The following is a 27,332-nucleotide window of genomic DNA, read 5'->3' on the forward strand; positions in this document are numbered from 1 at the left end:
TATCTCTCTCAACCTAAAAACAGACATTTGTATTTCTCCCAGGACACTGCATTTTACTCTGGGAACCTACAAATATACAAGGCCATTGTCCCACTAAGTGAAGTATCCCAGAAAACATCTTTTCTTGAAGTTAATCAATTCAGTTCAAAGCCTGGGACAATCAGACCCAAGCATGAACTCATGTCTTTTTTCAACCCTTAGGGTTCAACTTCCAGTCTTGCTCTTTGCTGTGGGACACAGAGAAACACCGAATCACTAGTTAGGGGCATAAGCCTAGGACTTGTGAGGCTCAGGTTCAATTCCCTACTGTATCACTTGCTTCCTGTCTGACCTTGTGTAAGTTGCTTAAGCTCTTGTTCCACCGTGCTTTGAGTTCCTGAAAAACAGTTTATGCTGAAAGCAGATGCATCTTCCTCCTCAATGCTTCTTGTGACTTAGTCTTAGGGTTAGATAATGCCATATTAAAAAAGAGACACAGTGGGTGCATCTACACATTCGTTAATGCGCTATAGTTCCTGTATATTGTTAACCAAGTATAAAATCAATGTGCAGTAAGTTGCTCTGCTGCGCAGTAGAGTTGGCACATGGCTTTTTAGTGACACTTACTGAGCAGTAACCTAGTACTACTGCACAGTAGTGTACTAGCATGGTTTCTGCCTGGCATGCTACTGCACAGTGTTATTAGGCCACTTACTGTGCAGTTACCGTTTGGTGTAGGCATGCCCACCAATGCTTTTTTCAGGTAGTTCAGCATAGTGGAACAACATTGCACTTAAGCACCTGATAGGTGGAACAGGAGCTGTCTGCTGGCCTTTTTGAGCCTCAAGTAATTTCCTACCTCACAAGTGTGTTACAGGTATAAATACATTAAAGCATAGACGTTTGGCTGCTAGAATACTTGGGAATGTAGGTGCAAAGGGAACCTAGAAGCCAACTGAGTTTCCTGAATGAATGCCATCACTGTTAAAGCCCAAAGGGATTGGGAAGAGATGCTGCTGCACTGCCAATCCCCACCATGCAAGTAGATGAAGGTTGAACAGGCAGTGAAGAGCTCCTAATTTTCATAAGAATAAAGCTATTCAAGTTATTCCTTCCCTCCCAAGGCCAAAAACGAGAAGCAGAGATCATAAAGTAACTCTTTGGGTCTGTCCACACTTCAAAATAAAGACCTGAGTGTAGCATATGCTAACAGAGCTGTTCTAGCTTAGTTTAACCAGCATAGGTGACAACAGTAGCGTAGTCCCAGCAGCACAGGCTTCGGCATTAGCTATCAATGAAAGTACATACCAAGGGTCCATAGAGAATCTGCACTCCGGCTGCTAGCACATGTTTAAACCTGTGTTGCCATGTCTTCACTGCTGTTGTTACCTGGGCTAGCTAGATTAAGCTAACACATTCTGAAACCCAAACTTCATTTGCCATTTAGACATTAAGAGCAATAAGTCAGTCCCTGCCTTGCTCCTTGGGCAGCGCATCTACGCAAGATGTCACCCCAGCCTGTGAGGCATTAGGTATGAAAAAATATGCTATATACTTGTTGTAAGCATCAGTTAAATCCAGTGGGTTCATACTGCATTTTGGTAAGTGCCCCCCCCAACTGAGATTTTTGCCTGATCACATAAAAAATGTAAGCTCCACTTCTATTTAGTTTGCTGTGATGAGGGAGAAGGGGAAGGGAGGGGAGGAAGGCTGACACTCAACATTAACGTTTTTCAATATCCTTTCCTTAAGTTTGATAACTGTAAGAGATTAACACAATTGCCAGTTTACTGTGCACTACTGCTCAACCTAAAAGGGACAGCAAAGTTCTACCAGCATGCCTTAATCACAGGATCTTCCTTTTTCTCTGCAATTTAGCATCTAATTTTCTGTGTTAGTGCTCCAATACAAGCACCAGCAAAAATGATGTAGATGGCTTATGTTAACTACTCACAGATCACCATTCTACTGCACACAACATAGGCACATAAATCACAGTCTTTGTTTTCACATAGCTTCCAATTGGCTTCTGTAACTAGATGGCATTTATAGAAACTGAAGGTACCATAAATACACAGTGACATCTTGCACTGCATAAAGACCACACCATTTATAAAAAAACAAAACTAAAGCATGCTGTTTTGATTCAGAGAAATGTATTGGATGACAAAAAATACAGAGGGTTTATAAAGCATCACGGTGTTCCAAAAAGCTCTCTGAGCCCTACTGGATACTTAGCACCCTTTTTGTCAGTAATCAAAATGGACTGGTGATAATGACCCTGTTATACATAAAGGAAACATCTACATGAAGCGCCTACTGCACAGTAGGTCATTACTATTATGCAGTAGCATTGTGGGGCACAAACCATGATGCAACACTACTGTGCAGTAGTAATGAGCTACTTTGCAGTCAGCATTACCAGGAAGCCCCCATGTGGGGATGCTACTGCACAGTAACACTGGTTACTGTGCTGTCATTTAGTACTCAGGCATGCAAGTACTAAGTGTCTCATGTAGATGCAGCCAAAGCAGATGTAATTTATTTGTTGCAGTAACTCCATTGATTTCTATGAAGTTACTTCATTTTTGCACCAGGATGAAAGCAAAATTTCAGAGAACCAAACAAGGAACTGCTTGATTTTCTATCCGTCTTTAGTCAGAAGGGGAGTCTAAATATACTTGAGTGGGATTCACTATTAAAACTAGGATGACTAGACAGAAGCAACCTTTAAATAGAAAGGTTATCATGTTATGTTCATGAAACTGCAAAAGAACAGACCAACAAATAGAGACATTGACCAGGCTTATAAAAATTTCCTGGAACTGATTGGGCAAAGAAGAGTTCAAATATTTATTTCATGCCACAGCCAGAGAAGAGACTTCACTGCATGGTGCATTTTGCTTCAGTATGTGGGTTGATTAAAAAAGATCTGTACATATACAGGACAACATAAAAGACTCAGTACCTACAGACTGTGATTTGCAGATATATATTGTAAGTTAAACATGGAAATAAACCCCAGTGGCCCAGATTTTGGTATGAATCCAGATTAAATTCACTGAATCCAAAGGAATGAATCCAGATTTCTATTACACTAGCTGTGATCAGACCCTGATCTTCTACTGCTATGCTTGATACTTCCATCTCTGCCTTCAGATGGAAATAATCTTGCTATAAATGGAAGACAACAGTCATTGCCATTTAGCCATTTCCTATAAAGCTGTGAGGGGAGCAGAATATAAAGCATCTGCATTCATCGTGTCCCAAAGAATTTCTACCCTTTCTTGCTTATTAGAGAAAGAGGAACCAAGCATTATTCAGTGCTGACAAAGATATGAAGGTACATGAAAACTGCACTGATCAGAAGAGGAAACATATTAGGTTTTTGCTCCACAATGACTGGGGAGAATGTATTTCACGTTTAGGAGTCTTACCTGGATAGGTCTGCAAAGGCTGGCAATGCCACTCTCCAATACCAAGGCCATAGCAATAGCACTGGTATCTAACATTGTGAACGAACTTCTCCCATGCATCCCCAATTTGATAGAAGGTCTGGGTTTCTGAATCCTGGCACTGATCTGAAGGCATGAGATAGGTACAAGTCAGTGTTTATTTAAACAACAGAAATAAATCCCCTGTGTTAAAATATAGAAAAATGATGAAGACCCTGAGGCAAAGTATACTGCAGTGCTAGTAAAAGCATTACTCGAGGAAAAAGAGGCAGCAGAAGGCTACTTTTAAAACAAAGGTCCTTGGAAACTTCTTTAGACATCTCTTTTACTATTAAAAATGAGAAGTAATATGTGTGAAAGCTAACACCATTGAAGTAAGTTAAAATGACAACACTCCAAAGGCCAGCTCTGCCAGTGCAGTCCTTACTCAGGCACCATTCCCACTGAAGGCCATGGGAGCTTTCCTTAAGCAAGGATGACCCCAGCAGATAGTGGAGCCCAATTCTGCTTCAACCACTTGGCCAAGTCCTCTCATTTAAGGCTCAATTCTGCTGCTCCCATTGAAGTCAACAGGAAAAATATTGGCCTCAAGGGTCCCAGATCATGGCCTTACACGAATCTAAATCTGAAGCTACTCCTTTCATTTCTGTAAAATTAGTTTAGATCAGTGATTCTCAACCAAGGTTGTGGTTCTCTACCCTGGGGTGCCTTGAGATTCTTTCAAGGGTGCTGCAGGGTGTCATACAAAGTTAGCATTAACAGTGTTGCAAACAAGATTCACAAGATAGATGCAGGGATTTCAAACAGAAGTCTATAGTTGTGGTTTTACTGAGTTCTTTGCAGCAGAAAAACTGCTCTATTATTTTATGTAGGCAGAAAAAGAGAGTAAAAGCTAAGAATGGATATTTTTTGAGGGCTGCCTTGAGTCTATTCAGGGGTGCCTTGAGTCTAAAAAAGGTTGAGAACCACAACAAAGGTTGAGAAGCTCTAGAAGTACAGTTGTTTGAATGAAAGAAGGATGGATCAAATTTGGGAGTCAGCTTAACTAATGAAAGTCTACATCTACACTACTGCCTTCAACAGACTAACTAAGGACTTGCACAAGCACAAGTCAGATCTGAATCTGCCTCAGTGTAAGTTTTATTCATAGATTTCAATGAACAGCAATTTGATCCTCCTTTAAAAAATAGATGCCTACATTTAGACAAATAAATAGCAAAATTAAACAGGGAGCAACTTTTTACAATGTTCCCATCTTATTTTAAATACATTTCTTTCTTTCAAAATAACGGATTTCACAAACTTTCTTATCTGAACTTGTCCAGTAAATCTGTACAGACTCAAGGTTAATAAGACACAATTTAACTGCTAGTGCTTTCTGAACCACTGCCAAGAGAAAAATATTAAAGATCTCTTGGGTTTAGTAATTGCAGATCAAATAACTAAGTTTTAACACCCAAACAGTGTCCATTTTTTGGTTAGGAAAGTAAAATTCTCTTCACAAAGTTAATATGGTTTTAACTAACCTATGCAGTGCTACTGATGTATGTATTCATACTTTGGACCTACTGGGCACATCCAGATGAGCCCAGCTGTGCGGTATGTGGTGCCACAAACACATCTACAGCATCACATGCCTCACAGTCTGACACTCTCTGTGCTGCAAGGGTGCACCGTGCATGCATGCACTGCTCCAGTTTTCTTTTCCCCCATGGGTTTTTTGACCCCAGGATATCCAGGGGTCAAAAAAAACCTGCGAGGAAAAAAAACGAAGCAGCACACACTCAGGCAGCACGCACTGCTGAAAAGCACAGCCAGGCTGCCCAGAGCCATATTGTAGTTGCCAGCCAGGCTCTGCCTGGCAGGATTGCTGTGGCTGCAGCTCCAGGAAGCCCCCAGGACCTCAGGTAAGGCTGCTGGGGCCAGCCCAGTGCTGGTGCCAGCCTCCCCTATTGCCCCCAAGGTAAGTTGCCATGTGCCAAAGTGTGGCACGGGCATTTCCCGGGGACAAGCAGCTCTGGCACAAGTTGTGCTGCTGCAACTTGTCCCCAGGGAACCAAACATCTGTGCTTGTCTGGGCAAGCCCACTATCTTCTTGTGCAAAGAGAGTATAAAGGGTTAGTCCAAGGTATGGTAATATTTGCTTGGTGCTGTTTTCCATGCTTTTGCTTTCAGTTAGGAGACTAGAAATTTCAGAAAAGAAGGGGATAAATAGCAATTTAGAAGATAAGGTAATCTTTACTCACTTGCTCCACAGAACAGCTAATTGCATTAAATCAGACTCCTGCCTGCTGATCAGCTCATTCACTAATGTGTGGTTAAAATACTCAATTACTCAAGGCTGGTGATAGCTGCTGATAACAGGGTTTTATAGGGAAGGACTATTCCAAGAGAAATGAGTAGGGAGTTAAGCTGCTGCTAGCCACTGCTACTACAGACAGCATCAGTGTCTCCCACAGCATGTCAAATTCTGCTCTTATTCACGCTACTGTACATCAACCCTAACATCTCTAAAGTCTTTAATCACTCCAGTTGTGACTAGCAGGATTTTTCCAAAGAAAAAATCTGACCCAAAACTGGCCCAAATTCACACTTCCATTTCATCACACAATAACATGTTATCATGGTAGTTTTCATCTGACATTAAAGAAGGAGAGAGTAGGCTAATGACTTACCAATAGGATCACACTTCCATCTCCCACGACCCTGGCCAAAGCATGTGCAGTTCAGCATATGTCCTTCTTCATGACGCTTGTGAAATGTCTGGTTAACCTCATAGGTGATGTCATCAACAATACACTGGTCTGTTTAAAAATGACATGTTATTTCAGTTGATAATGGCTCCAAATAAAAAGATACAAAATTCTTTTGCTGAACATATTATTCCCATTCCCAATCAACATAGTGTAGTGAAAATTTAGGAGAAGACGGACTCTTGGGGACCTGTTGGAGGAATGTGTGATCTTTGCAGGACAAAGCTGTACACTATGCTCCCCGAAGTCCATTCATCAGATGTCAAATGGGATTATTTTTCTGAGTAAGGTCCACTAGCATAAAGAGGTTTGTAGGATCAGATCCAAAAAGCTGTGCTTTATGAAAACTGAAGGACTATCTGCTTATTCTTTGGAGTATGTAGATTCTAACACTTGAAGAGATTTGAAAATAGCACAGTGAATATCACTAGTTCTGCTTATACAGGTCTAGACTGTGACACCTTTATTTACATTGGGTGTATCTACACATGAAGCTGATGCAAAGCAATAAACTCTGGTGCATATTGCACTGGAGTTTATTGCTCCAGGGTACTGCATCTTCACATGCACCAGGGACCACAGCACATTAAGCAAGGACAGAGCAGCCCCAATCGGCAAGGGGCCCTGGGGGTGAGCCTGCCAGCGCAGGGCTGCTCTGACGCAGCTCAGTGTGCTGCAGAGGGCCTGGGTGGAGCATGAAAGTGCTCCAGTGTGGGGCTAGCCAGCAGGCAGCCCCACGCTGAAACACCTTCATGTCCCAACCAGCCCCATCAGTGTCTACCTGTGTGTTGCTGCACACTAAAGAACCCTGCCACAGGACAATATTTGTATTTACAAGTACTAACCTGTGGCAGGACAGTATTTGTATTTACAAGTACTAACCTGTGGCAGAGTAAATTAGTTTCCTCCAGTCTAACAAGGCTGCACATGTAGATGTTGAGACTTTACTGAGGAGCTATTTAGGCAGGCCTGCACTAAATATCTTGTGTAGATGTGCCTGCTGAATAGTATTTTCGTTTTGAGTACTCCCACTAAAATCAATAAGATTACTAGAAGAGTAAGATGCTACTTTGAACATATAAGAAGATCATGATGCAGTCCAAAGTGATTTTCTCATATAACAAAATAGAAAGATAATCTTGCCCATGATTTAATGTAATCCTAAAAGATTACATAAAAATGACATTTTATTATAAAAATAAAATTATTACTACTACTAACTAATTCATTCTTCTTTAGAAATGCAAGATCAGATCCCCCACTGATGTAAAAAAAAGTACAATGTCTCACATTTCAGATCTATGGCAATTCATATCAATTGATAATCTGGCCAAGAATTTTTGATCCTTGAAGAATCCGACTGATACAGTCTAATTAAAAAACAAATCACCGCCCTCCAACAAAAAAAATAAAATAAAAACCACTATAGAAGTTAGCTGTTTTTTTAACTGAGATTTAAGAGACCCAAGTTCAATTCTTGGCTCAGTCACAGGCTTTCTGTTCTTGGGCAAGTAATTTAATCAATCTCCTGCCCGCAGTTGTGTTTTCCTATTGCACTGGTTCACTGTAAAGAAAAATCCACTTTTACTTTGTAAATGCTCAAATTCTACAGAAGGGCCAAAGATATTTCCCCAAGTCAATGTGTGTCTAACAGCTGGCCTAACAGAGCCTGCATCCTTTTAAAAAAAGGAAGGTATTTCCCCAAGATGATCATTTTGCTCTTTTTAGCAGAAATTGCAGCAATTGGACCTTTAAGATTCTGCCCTTCACCTCACCAAACCCATCCTTCACAGATATGAAGGTAGAGAGCCGGACAGTTATGCAGGAAAGAAAGGAACTTTAGTAACCAGCTAGTCTTTTAGTATTTAATATTTCTCACCATCCTGAACAAAATGCACAAAAAACCTCAAAGCTCTGGAGTGAGCCTTTCCTTATAAATTATATCCAATTTCAGCCATGATGTTACAGTCCTTTCTTGGCTCTCTGACAGCACCCCCTCTGCTTTTCCAGACATGAAACCAAAGCTGTAAGTCTGCTTTAGAATGATCAAATGTCTGTGCTCTCTGCTTTGAAGTCTTCTTTTTTGGTGCTGTCTAAGCACTTCCCCACTTGGGGTATTTAAAAAAAAGGTACTGTCCTGCCAACTTTTCTTATAGATTAGCCACCAAAGGTAATTCATTCTATGCAGAGGAATTAAAAACATCACTGCTCAATAATATAGCAGGACTGCCTTGCCTCTTATCCTGCCTTCAGGCTTCAGGCTAGTCTGGGCATTTGTCTGTACTTGAAGATAACCACAGTTGAGGATATCAGTGGTGCTGACTCTGAATGCAGAGGAAGAGGATGTAGGGATCTTTATTGATCAACTACCCAGGATTTCTCTCTACTTTATAGTGTGAAGACTGAACCAACCTGTACCTGAATGTAGACAAAACCCAGATCTTTGGATAGATAGACAGATAGATAGATAGATAATAACTGTGGGACCTGATCCAACTCCCAGTGTAGTCACTATAATGAATCCCTTGACTTCAGTGTGCCTGGATCACACCCTTGATGCATAAATGAAGACATGTACCTCTGAGCTGGGAGTATGGAATGCATGTCCATTCACCACGGCCACTTCCCACACAAGTGCATCTCATCATATGGCCCATATCATGCTGTTTGTCCCACTGGTCACCAACACGGTACATGACACCTTCATTGGTTGTACAGGCTTCTTCATGGGCTGTTCAAGAAGGTGTAAGAGCAGCTTTATTTAGCTAGTATTAACATTAACACACAGTCATATAATCTGCCATGCATTTGCATACTGTATAGACCTGAACAGGGGTGCATTATGTATCCAATATGTTTGAAAGTGCTATTTTACTAGGTGTTGACATTTTGTGAATAAAAGTCCTTAAAGTTTATATCCTCAATTTTTTCTGTATCCAAAACTGTTAAAATCTGCTGCTCCCCACCCCCAATATAGATATGGAAACATGGGTGTTCAAACTCCTGCTATTCTGACAGGAGTCTCTGCTTACAAAGGCAGAAATGTCTAAACAAGGTACAATGAGACAGCAGAACAAGATATACTGATTTTAAAGGAGCACAGTATTGAGCAGGGTGTATCACTTGTTGCTTTGAGCAGACAGGAGTGGAGGGGGATGACTTCTAAGGTAACAGATATTAATCAAAGGAAAAATATAGGCCAAATCTATGGTTGGTGCAAAGGTGCAAACTGGTATAATTTTATTGTAGTTTATGGATTTAAAACTAATGGGTATGTTTATACATGAGCTCTGGGAGCTCATGTACCAGCATCCCGACGCTGAAAAATGGTGGTGGGGGCACTTTAACTAAAGCTCATCGAACAAGCTTTAGTTAAAGCACCCCTGCTGCCATTTTTCAGCACAGGAACATGGATACACAGGACACTGGTGTCTGATGCATGGGACACTAAAGTCAGCGCATTGAGCAGCCTCGTTGCATGTGGATAGGTGCCCAATGTACACAAGCTGAGACTGGCATTATGCTTTAATTTAACTATTTTTTTCCCAAAATAATTTGTTTTTATGTGTCTCACTAACAGAGGTAATTACTTTCTATCTACATCAAATTATCTCCAGGGTTTCAATTGGATATGTTGTTCTCTTTTTCAACTTCCTGTCTTAAAGAGTTGCATAGCATTCGATACTCTCTCGGTTATTCCCCAGAGAGAGTGTTCAAAGATGGGTGCAGTGATCACCTACATGCTACTAGGCTTACACAAATATGCTGTAAGTTTTAGTCATCATATAAAAGGCATGTCTGTGAGTGTAAAGTAATTACATTTACTCTGAACCATGCTGCAACTACTTTAAATAACTTCTACATTATATCTGCAATTTAGAAAAGGTCTGTAATTAACAAACTGCTTATTATAACTGCTTTGTGTTTTGATCCTTCAAAATTCCCCTAAATGCCCTAGTTTTACACACACACATGCTAATGACATCATGGAGACTTGCACAAACTTTAGAAATGGCCCATCATGTTGACTTTATGACATCACACTAATTTCTATAGTAACAGACTGATATTATGAACACAGAGTATCCATAACTGTAGAATCATGTGAGAGGAAATAGTGAGCAGTGAGGGATAAGCCTACTACAGATATACGGTCAGAACCCCAGGTGGTATAAAACACAATAACTCCATTGACTTTAATGAAGTTGTACTGATTTACAATGAGAAAGCAAGCCTTATGAGGAGAGGCTGAGGGACATGGGACTTTAGCCTGCAGAAGAAAAGATTCAGGGGTGATTTGGTGGCTGCCTATAAGTATATAAGGGAGTACATCAGGATCTGGGAGAACAGTTGTTGACCACAGCTTCCCATGGGATAACTAGGTCTAATGGCCACAAACTCCTGGAAGGCTGATTTACACTGGACATAAGGAAAAACTTCTTTATAGTCCAAGCACCCAGGGTTTGGAACAGACTCCCTCCAGAGGTGATGCAAGCATTAGGTCTTTGTTGCAAATGGACAAAGAAAATTACATGCAATTCCTAATGATTCTCTGCTACATGTCACTTATCCAAAAAAAAAAAAAATCTTTAAAATTCATCAGTTATGAGATGGACTGCCATTTTCTGGAAGCCATTCATGACTGAACACTTGTGGAGGGCTTACATCAGTGAGAGATGCAGATTAGCAGACCATAGTTTGGGAATTGCTGGTCAAAAAAAATCCTATGATGGATTCAAATCTAAAACTAACTGACCAGCCATAGATCTTCCTACATCACCATCTACATCTTTATAATGCAGCTTACCAGCCATAGGGCAGAAGCCAAACTTCTGGTCAGCATCATAGTTAGGGGTGGTTCCACACCACTTCATGTTGTCTCTCCGTCCCTCAGAAGTACAATCAGTGTAGTTGCGGTTGTTATACAGGAAGGGGAAGTAGCACAAAGCACCATTTGAATTGCCACCACGTGTCTGGACCAAACCTGCAGAAAGCAGAAGGATTAAATTAAATAGCCTGTACTGACACAGTTCACATATGCCCATCACCAGACAAACAGTTGTATTCATTCAATAATGTAAATGTACACATTCTGCAAATTGTTCCATATTCAAAGGTTTAGCAAAGCCAGATTTGGAAGAGGGGCTGGGCTTGGTCATGATAATTCCTGGAGAGTAGGGACAATCTAGAACCTCTACCAAGAGACTGGAAACCACCTTTACAGCTCCTTCACACCAATGGAGCCATCCAAAGAGCCAAGGGTGGGTCCAGAAAACTGGCCTAATGAGTCAAAATCCTCTTCATCCTAAAACATCTGTACAACCTCACTAAAGTTGATGGGGCTGAGTAGGTTTACCTTTGAACCAGAGTCAAGACTAGTGACTTTAAGTCAATCCTTAACCCTCAATAAAGAGGTCCATGGTTCTTCCTACCCCCACCCCCAGTATGCAAAGATGCAAATAACCCCTTACTACAAAAGAAGCGTTTCCCCTGTACAGATGACATAGAATGTTATTGCACTAGTTAGCAGCTGGAAATTTAGAATTCTTCTGGAAGATTAGGATTCTTCCATCTTCCACCTGGAAGATCAGGATTACTGCTATACATAGCAACGTATCTGGAGAGGCAGGATTGGAATTTTAACATCAGAGGATTGCAAAAACCAGTGTCCTTCCCTCTTCTCCTTAAATGGAGGTCTTTTTTCCTGGCTAGTTGAAATTTAGACAACTGAAAGCATTGGCGATGTGTAGGAGGTGCACATGCACCCTGAGATTGACTGCTACCTGGGGGTGTCTGCAGGAGGTCGCCAATCGCCACTCGGTGCTCAACATCCCTGTGCCCCCTTGCTGCCAACACTGCTGCAGCCACCTGTGGGCAGTCCCCGCTCGGCCTGCCCTCACTGCTGACATCACTGCAGCCACCTGCAGGCGGTCCCTGCTTGCCACCACCATACCCACACCACCACTGCGTAAGGGCAGTCACCGTTCCCCCACCCAGCCTTGGGAGGCACAAGGCATTCATGATTGAAAGGGCAGTCTAAAAGTCCATTGGATCAGACAGAAGATCTCTCTTTTGGCTAACCATTCCAAATCTCAGGCCAACTAGGAAGAACAAGAATAAGAGTCAAATACTTTGATCTAGGTTCCTTCCCACTTGAAACAACAGGAGCAGACCCTTATTAGTTAAATTAAAGAGCAAGGTCAACAGATTAGACATAAAGAGTCACATTTGTTAATTGTTTCTTGAGCAGCTACATAAATTTAATGCAAATTTTTAGGATGAGTACTTGTCCAGATTGCTTCAGGTGGTGTAAATCAGCCAACTTCAGCAAGGCTATGTTGATTTATACCAGATAAAGCTCTGGTTCATTATATTCTATATACTGTATACCTGGAACTACACAATTAAGCCGACTGCTCCAAGATATTTTTCCATAATAACTGACCGTTTTGTTCTGTGCAGAAGGAGTATTTCCTGTCCTGCACGAAGTCTGAGGTTGTGCTGCACCACAGCTGGCCATCCGTACGGCCTTCAGTTGTGCAAGAATAGAAGGTTCTCCCATCAAAGGTAAATGGCAAAACACATGGTTCTCCATTGGAATTGCCACCGTAGGTTTGTGTCACAGCTTCAAAACAAACAACATACAGTGTTACATTGTGGCTCAGAGGGCCCCACTCAGTTCCCTTTCTTATAAAATAACTTGTCAGCCAGATTTCAGATCTTCAGCTGCTGACCTCTATAGGCCCACACCCATTTACACCAGCTGAAGACACAGCTCTGTAATATTAACATTCACCTGCATCTTTCCCCTGTATATTGTTGCAACTGAGGCTGAATTGTGTTACTAATTCTGCTTCCCAATATCTGTATTCTCCCACTGCAGAATGTATGTAATTCAGTGAGATCTACTCATTATCCTATGGAACCAGGCCCCAAATATTCAAAAACAGGAAGAAACTGAATTATTTTTCTCCCTTTACCCTAGCAGTTGTCCGTCTTTCATTTTGTATCCTTCAAAAACACCCTTTGTATACATCCCCCAAGGCTGCACTTTCTAGTGCAAGACAAAAATCTGAGTTTTCACTCTCCTAAATTCACATAGGGGCTACTAACATTAACATGCATTTTAAGCAGTCACCATAGAATGGAAAGTCTTAATGGTTTAGATACTGGGGTCTCATATGAATGAAAGCTAAAGCCAAAAGCATCTTAGGGCCTAACCCAAAGTAAATGGGACATTTTCCACCAACTTCAGTGAGCTCTGGTCCCTATTTAAGACAACCATATTCTAAAGATCCATTTTGGCCCTCCTATCCAGCAAAACACTTAAGCCTGTGAGTAATTCCGTTAAACACCAAGGGAATATTTAAATAGATAAAATGAACCATTATCTCAACTATGTTGTTGGCCTGAGGCTTTTAATTTTCAAGGAATGAGCATTAGAAGAAAAGTCCTACCTATCTCCTTGCAGCTGACTCCATTTCCCAGACAAGTACAAAGCATCTGCTGGCTGCCCTGTGTTTTGAGCCACTGCATGCCAACTGAGTACACCACTCCATTATCAGTTATACACTGGCCATATGGCTGGGGCTGGGGTTGAAGCTGGTAAAGTGCAGTTCGTACATCTGTAAAGCTAGAAGACCCAGATCCTAGGGCAGAAAACATTAGAGAAGTAGAACTAAGCAGCAGATACTACAAAAAAAAATGAGTAAGAGAAAAACTTTAATCTAGGTAACCATCGGAGGCTTAACTTTCTAGTGAAGAAGTCTATTAAAGGGATACCTCATTTAATCTTCTTAGTCATATTTTCTAGTTTGAGGATATTTTTCCATTTACATAACATTTGTTACAGCTTTGATTAGTACGTCAACATTAAAAAAGAATTACCCAACTCCGTTAATAATCATCCCTATTACAGTCATAAGGATTATGAGTAAAGCATATCTAGCTGTTTTACATGAAAAAAAACTTTAAAAAAATTAAGTTTCCTGGGGAAACACTTGCTTGTTCTTTTTCAAAGAAAGCCTGAACCCAATGAAAGGAGGAAATAAAAATGGTTGGGAGGTAAGAAAGGGTAAGAGGAAAAAAACCCCAAAGCTGCAATTTTAGGCTGTTATTTTACATTTTTTCACTGAAGAGCATGTACATTTCAAAAGCAACAAAAACATTAATAAGAAATATATGGTTTGGGGAAAAGCCTTTTCCTGTCAAGAAGGTATTTGATGAAAAATTCTTGACCAGTTGTAGTCAAGAGTAATGCTGAGACACGCAGAGGCCTCTTCTACATGTGGAAACTTCAGCTAAAATTTCCTGCTGTTCCTACAACCACTTCAGCAACAGTGCAGGCATGACACTGGCAATCACTTAAGCCTTTTGTCATAGTGACCTGTTCCATGATCTCCTCTTAAAATGCTAAGAGGTTTCTTGGAGCCCTGTCTATACTAGTGTTCCCATTTTGGACTGAAATTGGTGGCAACAGCAGTAGGAAACTTCTGGTGAAAAAGCTTAAGATAGGCCCCTGGGAACGTTTTTATTTTGAAAGGAAACTAAATTCTGGAAGTGGAAAGATATGTTGAAAAATAATTCAGCTGCTGAACAGTTTACCTAATCAAAGGAAAAGGGACATTGTTTACAATGATCATATAAAATGTCAAGCAAAAATCACGAAGGATCATACATATGCAATATAAGTCATTTAATACACAAATGCTGTATATAACATTTCTGTATGTTAAAGCTTGACCAGGAGCAGAAGTAGTTATCTTGCCAAAAAAACCCCCAAAACAGCATAATCTTGGAAGACCAGAAGGCCTTAGCAGAATTTCAGTTCAGGAAATTTAAAGTTGGTCACCCTGAAGCAACCCTTTTAACCTCAAGTGCCACATTTTCAAACAAGTTTATTTGTAGGTGCATGATTCTACATGTTCTGTTTTTTGCATGTTTTTTCTCAGCAAATATATTAATTTGTGCATGCAAGTCATGTGTAAGTGTATTTCATTACTTACATATGTACAAACAAGACAACAATTAGTCTCTGAAAACTGGCTCAGATTGAAGCTCTTCCTTTGGCAGAACTCCTGTTGATTCGTGCAATTCAACACAAAATCTTCCTCGTTTGATTTGTACTATTCAGTGCTTCTGGTGCACTAAGAGATGGCACTTACCTGTGCTAGTAGTATGCAGGGATGTGTGTCTTTCACATTTCCACTCGCCTCTGCCATTACCAGTGCAGATGCACTGAAGCAGATTTCCTCGGTTATCCTTCTTACTCCATGTATCTCCAATTCTATAGGAAGTCTTGGTGTCGTGATCATTGCACCGATCTGTAGGGGAAGAAAAAATTAATAAGGGGAAGAGTTTAATGTTTCAATACTGAAATGCTTGTCTATTGCAAAAGCTATGACACATGGCAACAGGTATGAGCCTTTGTTGCTATTCCACTGTTAATCCTCCATAACCCAATTTATCTTCCACTACCCAGTTCCATTACTTGTTACTAAGCTAGCCATATGCTTTAAATTTCTAACTAAACTGCAAAAAAGCACAAGTTGGAAAGCCATTCAGAAATCCCAGACCCATTGAAGCCAAGGGCAAAATTTCCCAAGGAGGACAAAACTCCCCTTGATTTTAGTGGGACAAGATTTAACCCGCTGATATGGAACCAGGTTTTGGCTACCACAAGTGTGCTCCCACTGTGGACAAAACAGAGTGGATTCAAAATTATCTTTGCCAATCAAGTTTTAGGTTATTGCCATTCTTGCTAATTTCAAAACCACCTTAAGTATATTCCATCCTGTCCACATTGTGGGAACCCTTCTCCCCTGCAAAGTTGAAACCAATTTTAATTTTTCACAAGGACTTTTTCTGCATGTTCATTTCATGCTACAGAGGGGGCCAGTTCATACCCACACAGACCTATTTCAGTTAGAAGGAAATAAATCCTATTTGATGGGCAATATTTTGGGGAGAAATTCTTCCTCAAGAAATGTGCAGGAAACTGCCAATAAAGTTAATGGAAGTTACGGATGTCTGTCTGGGAATCTTAACATTTCTGAATCCTGCTGTTGTCTTTAGTAACCACAACCCCCAATGAATTGAGTGAACAGGTTCAAATGATAGTACAATAAACTTCTTCTAGCTGAATGCAGAGCCACACAGATTAACTAATTCTTCTTCCATTACAACATTTTTACCTTCACATGCAAAGGCAACTTGATACTATGGCTCAAATTTAATCATGGGTTAAAAAAAAAGTCCTGTCTACTGTATGAACAACTGTGAGATGATGTATGCATTACTTCAGATTGCTGTTGGGTAGGAAACTAACATGTGGAAAACTCATTAGCAAGTCCTAGTAGTTAAAATGACAAAAAGCTGTGCATTTGCCAAAAAAGTGGCCATAGTGCTGATAATATAATTATTTTTACATGGAAATACACCTGCCCTCTGAAAATCAGGCCCCTTTAAGGTGTCCAAGAAGTAAAGCAACCAAAAATCACTTTTTAAGAATTACAGACCAGATTTCCCAAAATTAATTACACATCCACTGGTATGTACACAATTATGTAAGCCACAGCTGTCCGTTTATATTTAAAGACTATATCGATACAGGATTACATTTTAGAAGAAAATCCACTTTTGTGAAAAAATGAATAGGGAAGACATATTGTAATTTCCAATTTGATTGAACAGAAGGTCCCTAAAATTACAAGACAAAAGACAAACCTTGCAGGTAACATACTCTCTCTTGGCTTTATCCTTTCCCATTTGACAATTAATAATTTTTCCTATTTCTTTCAAACAGCATTAACATGGACATGGCTGGTTTGGTTTTATAGCTTATTTCTTGACTGTATCATTCCATAAATTTGCCTCAAATCCCAAATCTTCTTTGAGTTTTAGTTCTTTACAGTTCTATTGTTTGTATCAGCAGAAAGTTACTAGCATCCTATCCCAAGACAATTGGGTATGCAGCCATTTAAAGGCTTCAGAGACATTTATCATAACTTGCATTACTGAGGCATAAGACACCAAGTCAAATTGCCTCAGGGCAGATCTTCAGCTGGTGCAAATTGTCATGGGTCTACAATGAGCTGGTTTTACATGTCCAGATTTCCCTTGCTTTATGCTGTATGTGCATTCCTGGGAAATGGCGCATAACTCAAATTCGCATAAAGGGAACCCACTTTACAATGTAACAAATAGGGCTACGTTTCAAGATCTCAACTGTACTGACCCCCAGACCCATTTCTACTACTTTTACAAGACAATTTTGGTATTTACCAACAGCAGAGAGGGGTAGGAGATAAGCTAGAGGGATGCACAGAAGACATAAAGGGGAGGGCAACTACAGAAACACGAGTTGCAGACAATGAGTGAGGAATGAAGATCTCCACAAGAGACTATATTTTGGTGTGCATCACTCCCATAATGCACTGCACAAAGCAGCTGACAGTGAGCTCCCACCACACTGATCGCATAAGAGTGAATTTACCATGCATATAATGAATTTTTGGTATAAAAAGGGTCATCACATAAAAGAGCTAATTTGCACCTACAAAACCCGCATAAAGCAAAGGAGACCTGTATTCACAATTGAAGGAAGGTAAAGGGATGACTTTTAAAGGCCCTGCCTAGGTTGCAGATACCAATACAATGGGATACTTTGTGTCAATATAGTGGCAGTGGTACAAAATCCTAGCACAGAAGTGTTAGCATTAGTGCAATCCTGTAGTAAAGAGCTGCATCAATAGAAAACAAGTAGCATAGAGGCAGCTTTAGAAGGACTTCAAGCAAAATCTTGCACTAATTTGAAGACCATACAATTCTACTGATATCCTGGGGGATTCAGGCACTGTAAATCAGTGGATAATTTGGTCCACTAGGCAGATATTTAGTGAGCCTTTATGTATATTTCTCCAAAGCTGTCTTTGTAAAGTAGAACCCACAAACATAACCACCTGTCATTCACAGGCAAAGCTAACTCTTGCGTGTCCCCAGTGGGGCTGAGATTACTAAACGGAATATGGTAAAAACCACTTGTAAATTTTTGCTTCCAACCTCATCTTGAAAGTTATTTCACACACTTTACATTAGACTAACTTGATTGTTCTTTAAAATCACACCCCCTTTCCCTGACTATGCACATGCATACAATATTTGATGCAGGCCAACATTATTCCTACATTTTATGTAATGCCAAGCATTCCTGACATTTTCTTTTTCCATCTTATCAGTGTCTTAGCTTGTACTGTCAAGGCCCAAAAAAGGAGTAAAAAAAAGATGTCATTTTAGAATCTGTGCTTTTAAAAAACAATGCACACACATCAGTTGGCCATAACATTAACACTTTGACAATAATGATCAATACGTACTTCTGGAGGTACAGGTAATGCGTCCACTGCCTTCACCTAAGCAGGTGCAGTCCACCATCATCCAGCCCTGATAAGGCTTCTCCCAAGTCTCTCCAACAACGTAAGAGGTTCCAGCATTGTTGTCATAGCATCTCTCAGCTACAGGAATAAAGAAAAGTCAGTGTTCTCTCTCATCTGTTTTAAATGCATGTTATTTCTACACTCCAAGGGTTTTCACTGTGGGTAAGCACATGTGTGAGGAAGTTGTTCTTCTGTTGATCCTATTACTAAACAGAAGTGTGATCTCAGCGTGAAACGAGATTAAGAGCCACTAGCAGTGCACAAACCTGTTTGGTCCACCAGCTTAAGTTAAAATAGGCTACGGGCCCAAACCAAGTAAAATGAGCAAGCTTTGTTTGAGTATACGATTGTTTAATGGCCTTTGTTGCAGACTTCTGCCAAACACTTTAAAAGCTTGGTCTCTCAAAGAAATACGTCAAAACCCTTACATACCTACAGGTTTGCAGGTCCATTCACCTTTCCCATTTCCTAGACACACACACTCTAGCATATAGCCGCCTGTCTCATGAGGTCTGCGCCACGTATCACCAATCTTGTAGGACTGACCCCCTTCATGGCACCGATCTGTGGCAAATAGAAAATGGTTTTAGTTAGCTTTGAGAACAAGAATATTTGTGCATATTCAGTGATACCAAGGCACACAATATAACCCACTGTCATTTCAGAAGCATTCCCCGTAGGCATCCCAAGACAACAGGAAATAAACCAAGGTATATCCTGAAAGTAAAAGCACTGAGGATCCTGTTTGAATGAAAAGAAGTTAGTTCCAAATGGAAATTCAGTGACATTAAGTTTCACAACCACAAAAGAAACTCAGGTGATTAACACACATTAATGAACAGTATCCCTTTTAAGGGCATAGAAGCCTAGAGGCTGGCCAGCCTAGATTAAGTAGCTTTTCCAGCCACGCCAGTAGCAGGTTTTATGAAGGGGGAAAGCCAAGCAGCTAAAGGCTGGCTGGAGCAGTGAAAACAAGAGAGGGATCTGCTGTTCCTGTGGGGACAGAGGTGGCTTAACAGGCCAGGTGATTGCCTGCAGCTTGTCAGTAGGTCTGAACTGGGTTGTGAAGCAGTTGTTACTGGGGCCATCCTGAAGATTTGGCTCAGACAGGCTGAAGCACCAATGCTGGAAGCCTCCTGTGGTGACAAGCTTCGGCAGGGTTGCCTGGGCACCTATGCAAAAGAAGTACAGCAGATGGAGGACAGGAGGTGCTTTCCCAGCGACAACGTAAGAGCTGATCTGTGGATGCAGAAGGTAATGGACTGAAAGCTGGTTAGAGATTCTTTATTTGTGGCTCCTGGGCTAGAATCCAGAGGAGGAGGAGGGTCAGGGTTCCTCCACTGACCTTAAGTAGAGTGGCTTGCTGAGGACAGAGAGGGGCTGCTTGGTGTTTCTACATGGAGGAGAGAGATGGAGACTTTGGGTGCTACTCTAATTGGAGAAAGACTATTAAGAGACTACAAGTGGTCTGCACTTGTAGGGAAATTATTAGGAAAGCTTCGGCGACAACTGAGTTTAAGTTAGCCAAGGGAGTCAAGAACAAGAAGTAGTCATTCTTTAGGTATATAGGCAGTAGAAGGAAAACAAATGGAAGTGTGGGGCCCCTGCTTAACACCTCGGGACAGCTGGTAATGGACACTCAGAAAAAAACTGAACTCCTGAATGCCCACTTTGCTTTGGTATTTCACTGGACCAAGAGGAAAGACAAGCGTGATAAGGATCACAGGGGGCATGGTGGAAATGACAGCCTTCCCACTGTGGATGCTGAGCTGGTACAAAACCAACTAGAAAAGCTAGACATTTATAAGTCAGCAGGACCAGATGGACTTCATCAGCTGAAGGAGCTGGCTGAGGTCATTGCAGAAGCCCTGGCAGAGTTCTTTCAGAATTCGTGGTGCATTGGGGAAATCCCTGAAGACTGGAAAAGGGCCAACATTGTGCCCATCTTCCAGAAGGAAAAGAGGGAGGACCCGGGCAACTATAGGGCAATCAGCCTAACCTCCATCCCAGGGAAAATCCTGGAAAAACTCATTAAAGAATCTATGTGCGATATGCTCGTTGTGGGTAAGATTCTGAACGACAGCCAGCATGGCTCTGTCAGGGGTAGGTCTTGTTTGTATCAATCTCATCTCCTTCTACAACCAGGTCTCTCACCACCTGGACACAGGAGATGTGGTAGACTTGCAAAAAGCTTTTGATCTAGTATCCCATGCTATGCTTGTGGAAAAATTGGAAGATTGTGGGCTTAACTGCTCAACAGTTCAGTGGGTGGAAAACTGGCTGCATAGTAGGACCCAGAGAGTTCTCATGAATGGATCTGTGTTGTCCTGGCAAGAAGTGGCCAGTGGTGTCCCTGAGGGGTCTGTGCATGGACCAGTGATTTTCAACATCTTTATAAAGGATTTGGATGTGGGGGTGAAAAACTTGCTGGCCAAGTTTGCAGATGACACTAAGTTATGGGGGAGCGTGGCCATACCAGGAGTTAGGTCACAGATACAGACGGACCTCAACAGGCTGGAGAATTGGGTGGACCAAAGCCAGATGAAGTTCAACGCTCAGAAGTGTAAGATGCTCCATCTGGGGGCAAACAATCCCCCACATACCTCAAGGCTTGGTGGCGACAATTTGACTTGTACCGCAGCTGAAAGGGCACCTAGGGGTAGTGAGCGACCACCACATGAACATGAGCTGGCAGTGCAATGCTATGGCCAACATGGCAAACAACATGCTGGCATGCATTAACCATTGCATCTCATGCAAAACTAAGGAAGTGATACTCCCACTGTACTCCACACTGGTAAGACCACAGCTGGAGTACTGTGTCCAGTTCTGGGTGTTGCGCTTCAGTAAGGATTTGGTAAAACTTGAGAGGGTCCAGAGAAGAGCCACCCATATCATCAGGGACTTGCAAGACAAGCCATACAAGGAAAGGCTGAGGGACTTGGGCCTCTTTAGCCTACAGAAGAGAAGGCTGAAAGGGGACTTGATAACAGCTTACTGCTACATCAGGGGAGTACATCAAAAACTCGGTGAACAGCTGTTCACCAGGGCACCTCTGAGGAAGACAAGGGCAATGGACACAAACTCCTGAAAGGCCACTTCAGGCTCAATTCCAGGAAAAACTCCTTCAGAGTCAGGGTGCCCAGACTGTGGAATAAACTCCCTCCAGAGGTGGTGCAGTCACCTACCCTGGAAATCTTCAAAAGGAGACTGGACAGTCACCTCACTGTGGTCACTTGACCCTAGTTGTCTTTTCATGCCTAGTGCAGGGAGACTGAACCCGATGATCTACAAGGTCCCTTCCAGCCCCTAACAATCTAAGAGACTCCAGTGGATGGCTTAGGTTGTAAGCCAGCTTCAAAGAGCAGAATGGTGATAGCTAGTTAAAGGGAACGCACTGCAGATCCTCTTGAAACTGAGGCTGTTACTGGGCAAAGGTGAGTGACAGGGTTATCATTAAGGATTATGTTTTTGCAATGAAACATCCTGCTTTTGGGGGGTGGGGAGTACTGTTTGTTTTTTGATGGGCAATGTCTAAAGAAAATATCCTGTTTAAATCAATTTTTCAACAACTAAATGAAACAAACAGTTTAAGATTTGTCCAAAGTTTACCAATTTTCAGCTCAAATGTAAATAAAATGAAAAATCTGAAACATAAATTACAGTAGAAGTCAGTCAGTTTAGAAATTGCCATGGAAAAATATTGTTCAACGGCATTTCTCTCTCTCTGGCTTCCTCCCTATTTCTTTTTCGTGTGTGTGTGTGTGTGTGTGTGTGTGTGTGTGTGTGTGTTGGAAAAACATCAGAGAAGTCTCTGATCTCCTTTAGGACTGTTTTATTGTCAGAACCAGAAGACATCAGAGTGCTGGCCAGAGCATGGAGAGCAGGGAGTGAATTGATGGGACAGGATGTTAGAGCCACTGTTGTTTTTATTCCTGCTAGATTTCAAATTCAATGCAATGTCAAGCTGTAGGCTAGGTTATCATCAGATGACCTAGTAATAACAGCAAGTCAGCCTCACATATTTTGTATCCACTGGTCAGCATTTACAGAAAGACCAGTATTTGAAGCAGTGAATGGCAGGGTCTTACGGGAAATCAGAGGATGAAGATTCCAACATTGATCAAAGTTAGAAACCACTGATTTTGCCTACTTCCTAAAATAATCCGTGTAGCAGCAAAAGTACTGAGCCTAATGCAATGACCTGAGGTTAACAGAAGTCCATCTATTGAGGCCTCTGAATCAGGTCAATGCTGGGGAAATTTAAAATAAGAGTCTAGCAATAATTACTCTACTAAATTTGACAACAACTAGCATTTCAAACATCCCATCTTACTGCTTCCAGGGTAACTGCAATTCTAATTATGTTTAACATACCCCCTCTGAATTCAGTGTAGAATTTGGTCTGTCTCTATTGGATTCTAGCCTTATGCATTTCTCCTGAAGTATCACTTCTGATGTCCTGTTTGAAATATTCAATATTAGGAGCTTTGAACAGCAAACCAAACTAAACTGGCTTTTATATCAGAAAAAACAACGAAGAGGAGACTTGTTAAAGATGTGTAAGGGACTTGAAAATGTTGGTCTAAATGTACCAACATCATGCTTTTAGTGTATGGTACCAGAGGCTGTTCAGTCAAGATAAGTCTTCTCATTAAACAAAGAGGTAGGGAAGTGGTGACAAATAGTCTCTAATAACACCAAAAGGATTTCTAGACGGAAAGGCTTAAAAAACCTCCTAGAGATGAAAGGAAGGGATTGTGAAGAAACAGACTAGCTAAGAAGATGGAGCAGTAGTGAATAAAGAAGTGTAGAAATATGTTGATAATGGCCCATGCCAGTTTCTCCTGACTCTCTTACACAAAACTGTAGCCTGTTTGTTGCTACGGAGGCCTATGGAACTTTTTAAAGGGTAGCCCTCAGCTGCTGTAGGTCCACTAATATGGCACCAGGCTGACTTTCAACACCTGGGGATCTGGCCATCTTTTTATAGTAAGACCCTTCTTTTTGTTACCATCGAAATCTGATGAATCTCAATGACCTGTAATAATTATAGAGCAGCTGAAATGTTTTAAACTAGTCCTAAAAGCATGTGCCAGGACACTAATTATTCCAATGTTGGCCTATTGTAACAGGACAGAACAATACATTTCTTTTTAAATAAAAGACCAAATCCTGCTAGCCTTGCCCATGCCATAATTCCTTTTACTTATGGTAGGTCCATTCTTGTGAATACAATTGGCGTTTTCAATGGAAAAATTCATAGTGGTGCTTTGGGCTTTTGGGATCACTCCCCATACTTATAAATAAAATGTATATTGACTGTTTCACTTGAGTATAATGCAGATCTCCAAAAAATGCATAATACTAGAAAATAATGCTTCTAGTAATAGGATTTCTAACATACTTGCGATAGTGCAGCTGATTCTTCCACGTCCAGCTCCAATGCAAGTACAGTCCCAGATCATGGAATCCTTGGGGCGCTCATAAGTCTCCCCTACTCGGTAAGTAGACCCAGTGTATTTGTCAAAGCAAGTTTCTTCAGCTGAGGGGGTAGGAATAGATTCCATGTGATCATGACAGTAATGTACAGTCTTTAGCATTCAGATTGCAACTCAAACCACAATTCCCCTCCCTCCTTCTCACTAAGTGTTCCCCTGCGAGCAAGAAAATTCAGATCTGTTTACTTTTCTTTGGAGGACAGCCGCATAAGAGTGAAATATATCAAAGCACTGAGACCTCACACAAGGTTTTCTATATAACTGAAGATCAGCACTGCCCCATTGTGAATATGGGGAGTGCAGATAAGGGTAACTGTACAGTAGGGTTTCTGATGCTTTAACTGTAGGGGAAGGATCCATACATGGAGAAAACTGAACATGGAGGAAACTGTTGTGGGTGAGCTAGTAAAAGAACTATTGTAGAGTGAATTATCCAAAAAGTCAATTAACCAGACAGTTTTGCATCACGAAACCCCTACTTGGGTTTTGTTTGTCAGTGTCTTTGACATTTTTAAACATCATGCAGAACTATATATTTATTTCCTGTTGTTTTTAATGTGCTACACAGTACAGTAACATATATATGATGATAATTATCCAGAAAAAACACGATTATCCAAAAGGATGATGATACTAATTATTCTGGATAATTGACTTTCTATTGTAGTTGTATTTACAGAGATGCAGTGATCCAAATCTTCTGCCTAGTTAGTGAATAAACATTTGTATGGTAGCATGTCTACAGGATGAAGCACTTTCTTTATATAACAAGGCCCTCAAATACTTATTCATGTACATCGGGGTGGGCAAAATGCAGCTCGGGGGCCAGATGTGGCCCACCAGGCCATTCTATCTGGCCCACAGGGTCTCCCAAAATTTAGAAAATTAATATTTATCTGCCCCTGGCTGCCTGCCATGCGGCCCTCAGTGGCTTGCCAAAACTCAGTAAGCAGCCCTCCACCCAAAATAATTGCCCGCCCCTGAGGTACATCGTCTTAAATATCAGGAACAGTCTCACTAAAGTCAGTAAAATTATGTGTAAGAGTGTGAACAACTCTCATTAAATGTTTGCAAGACAGTTACATGACTGTGTTCCCATCAAGTTCAGAATTCCTTTCTATAGAAAACTAATTCTGTTGATTTTTCACTATGATGTCTAGATGGTCCACAGGAGACCTTAACAGTTCAATGGTAAAAGGTTGAGAGAAGTGAACTTTGCTTTATTTTCCTTTATGGAATGGAGAAGAGTTACTAGTCAAAAGTATTCTGCCACTATAGTAGATTCTTGGGCAGCAGTGTCCAAGACCTTGCGTCATACATAATTAAAGGCTAGAGTCACTGGTAGGCTCTGGATGGTTTGTGCCAAAAGACAACAATAAACTATCTTATCAGTTAAGATAGGTTTATGACTCCTTTGCATCACCAGACCAGTACAAAACAGTCCTAGCAAGCCAGCGATAAACATCTGATCAGTCAAATGTCACTGTTATCCCAAACTAGGTCACATTGCCCAGCATCTGGTAAACTTAAAATCTCTTGTTATCCAAACTTACTCTGTATTCCCTCATGCACTTAGCTGAAACTAGAAATGTATCCTCAGCATTGAAGATATGAATGGTCATAAACTGGTATTAATTAGTCCAACCTGGTATTAATTACTCCAGTCTTACAGCCACGTATGGGAAGTTCAAGTGCAAATTATGGAGCAAGTAAATATGTAAGCAATAAAAAAATTAAAAATTGTTTTAAAAACATGTTGACAGTAAAAAAGCTCTGAAATAAAGATGAAAGTTATAGGTGAAAGTAGAGAAGAGACAGCTCCACGTCAAACTTTGCAATCTGAACTTTCCTCCTGGTAATTATGAACTGGGACAGCTCATTATAAAGAAAAGGCTGGCTCCAAAATTAAGGTTCAGATTCATTCTTCCCTAGAGGTGACTGATGATTGGGTACAGCATTCTGATAGTGGCCCATCTCTAATCAAAAGCACCTGTTAAAGCCCAGGGCCAAATCTTTGTCAATCAGCATAAATCCATTATTGATTTCAATGCCACATTATACCAACTGTGAACTTGGTCCGTCATCTATAATACCATTTGATTCTTCATTTACTTGGCCTCACAATCCATTCCACATTTGTCATTAAAGACTTACGTTCAGGTTTGCTTTCACAGTTAAAGCCTCTGGATCCCCCGTAGCAGGTACAGACCAGCGTGTTTCCCAGGTAAATGCGTTCCCATTGCTGGTTTATTTGATAGTGTCGCCCATTGTCAAAACAGCCCTCTGAAGGAATGAAAACATAAGTCTTCAGTTTACATTTGTCTCCCTGCACATGACCCTCAAACAAAAGGGGGAAAGAGTTAAAGCATTCAGTGGCATATACCCAAGGTCCTGGACCGGCCCCTAATGTGGCAACTGGACTTTGAGATTTGGAGAGAAATCAAGATGGAGCACTGAATTTGAAACCTTGTGAGCACTCTGCTCTGAATGAAATACTCCAGCAACTGCATGGGTGGCTTTGAAGTCTCTATTTAACAGGCTCCAGATCTACAGATGGAAAATACCACTCCTTCAGGGCCCAATCCAAAGCACCGATGGAATCTATGGAAAGACCTCAATTGCCTTCATTGGTCTTTGGACCAAGTCCCGGTCCATCTCTGCTAGTTGGGATTGTTCCCCAGGTAACGCTGCCAAAAACTCTGTCAGTACACCTCTTAACGTGGCAAGCAATGGGCCTCCACCACTTCCCTTGAGAGAACAGCTCCCAGCCTACTGAATTTCAATGCCAGGAAGTTTGTCCTTGATAAGCAGGCTACATTTTCCCAACCAGTTTGAAAGGTGATAAGGGCAATTGTTTCAGCAGACATCCCCTTCCCCCACAACATAATTGCTTGCAGAAAGTTGGTCTAATAAAAGATACCACATCTATCCAAAGAACCTGGCAAAAAGGAGTGCATTAGTGTTTTTGCTTCACTGTGTTTAACTCTTTCATTGCACTGTGTAATCAAACACATATTGTTTTGAGATGAAGGGGTCTGACGCTAATCCAGCTGAAGAGCTCTTTAGTTTATAGGGTTGTTGGTTGTAGCTGTGTTAGTCTAAGGGCATAGGCAGGCAAGCTTCTTTGGGTAGAAGTGATAGCTTTTATTAGAGCAGATCGTTGGCCTAAGAAGAGATATCACATCTACCCAAAGAACCCTGCCAGTCTTT

General features: G+C 41.1%; 1 protein-coding gene across 7 annotated transcripts in view; it reads right to left on the bottom strand.

Annotated features, from left to right (window-relative positions):
- Window positions 1-27,332, bottom strand: part of FN1 (fibronectin 1) — a 75,890-nt gene that overhangs the window by 47,546 nt on the left and 1,012 nt on the right. For all 7 annotated transcript variants that reach the window (XM_019553758.1, XM_019553763.1, XM_019553761.1 and 4 more), the window contains exons 2-12: window positions 26,277-26,405; window positions 24,029-24,166; window positions 19,054-19,185; window positions 18,562-18,699; window positions 15,352-15,510; window positions 13,645-13,836; window positions 12,633-12,812; window positions 10,995-11,171; window positions 8,766-8,918; window positions 6,110-6,238; window positions 3,417-3,560 (exon numbers count right to left, since the gene is read on the bottom strand). In XM_019553758.1, coding sequence (XP_019409303.1) covers window positions 3,417-3,560; window positions 6,110-6,238; window positions 8,766-8,918; window positions 10,995-11,171; window positions 12,633-12,812; window positions 13,645-13,836; window positions 15,352-15,510; window positions 18,562-18,699; window positions 19,054-19,185; window positions 24,029-24,166; window positions 26,277-26,405 — 1,671 coding nt within the window. The remainder of the gene's footprint in view (window positions 1-3,416; window positions 3,561-6,109; window positions 6,239-8,765; window positions 8,919-10,994; window positions 11,172-12,632; window positions 12,813-13,644; window positions 13,837-15,351; window positions 15,511-18,561; window positions 18,700-19,053; window positions 19,186-24,028; window positions 24,167-26,276; window positions 26,406-27,332) is intronic.

The sequence above is a fragment of the Crocodylus porosus genome, unplaced genomic scaffold, assembly GCF_001723895.1.
Source record: "Crocodylus porosus isolate Cpor-Errol unplaced genomic scaffold, CroPor_comp1, whole genome shotgun sequence".
In the NCBI taxonomy this organism is placed as follows: Eukaryota; Metazoa; Chordata; order Crocodylia; family Crocodylidae; genus Crocodylus; species Crocodylus porosus.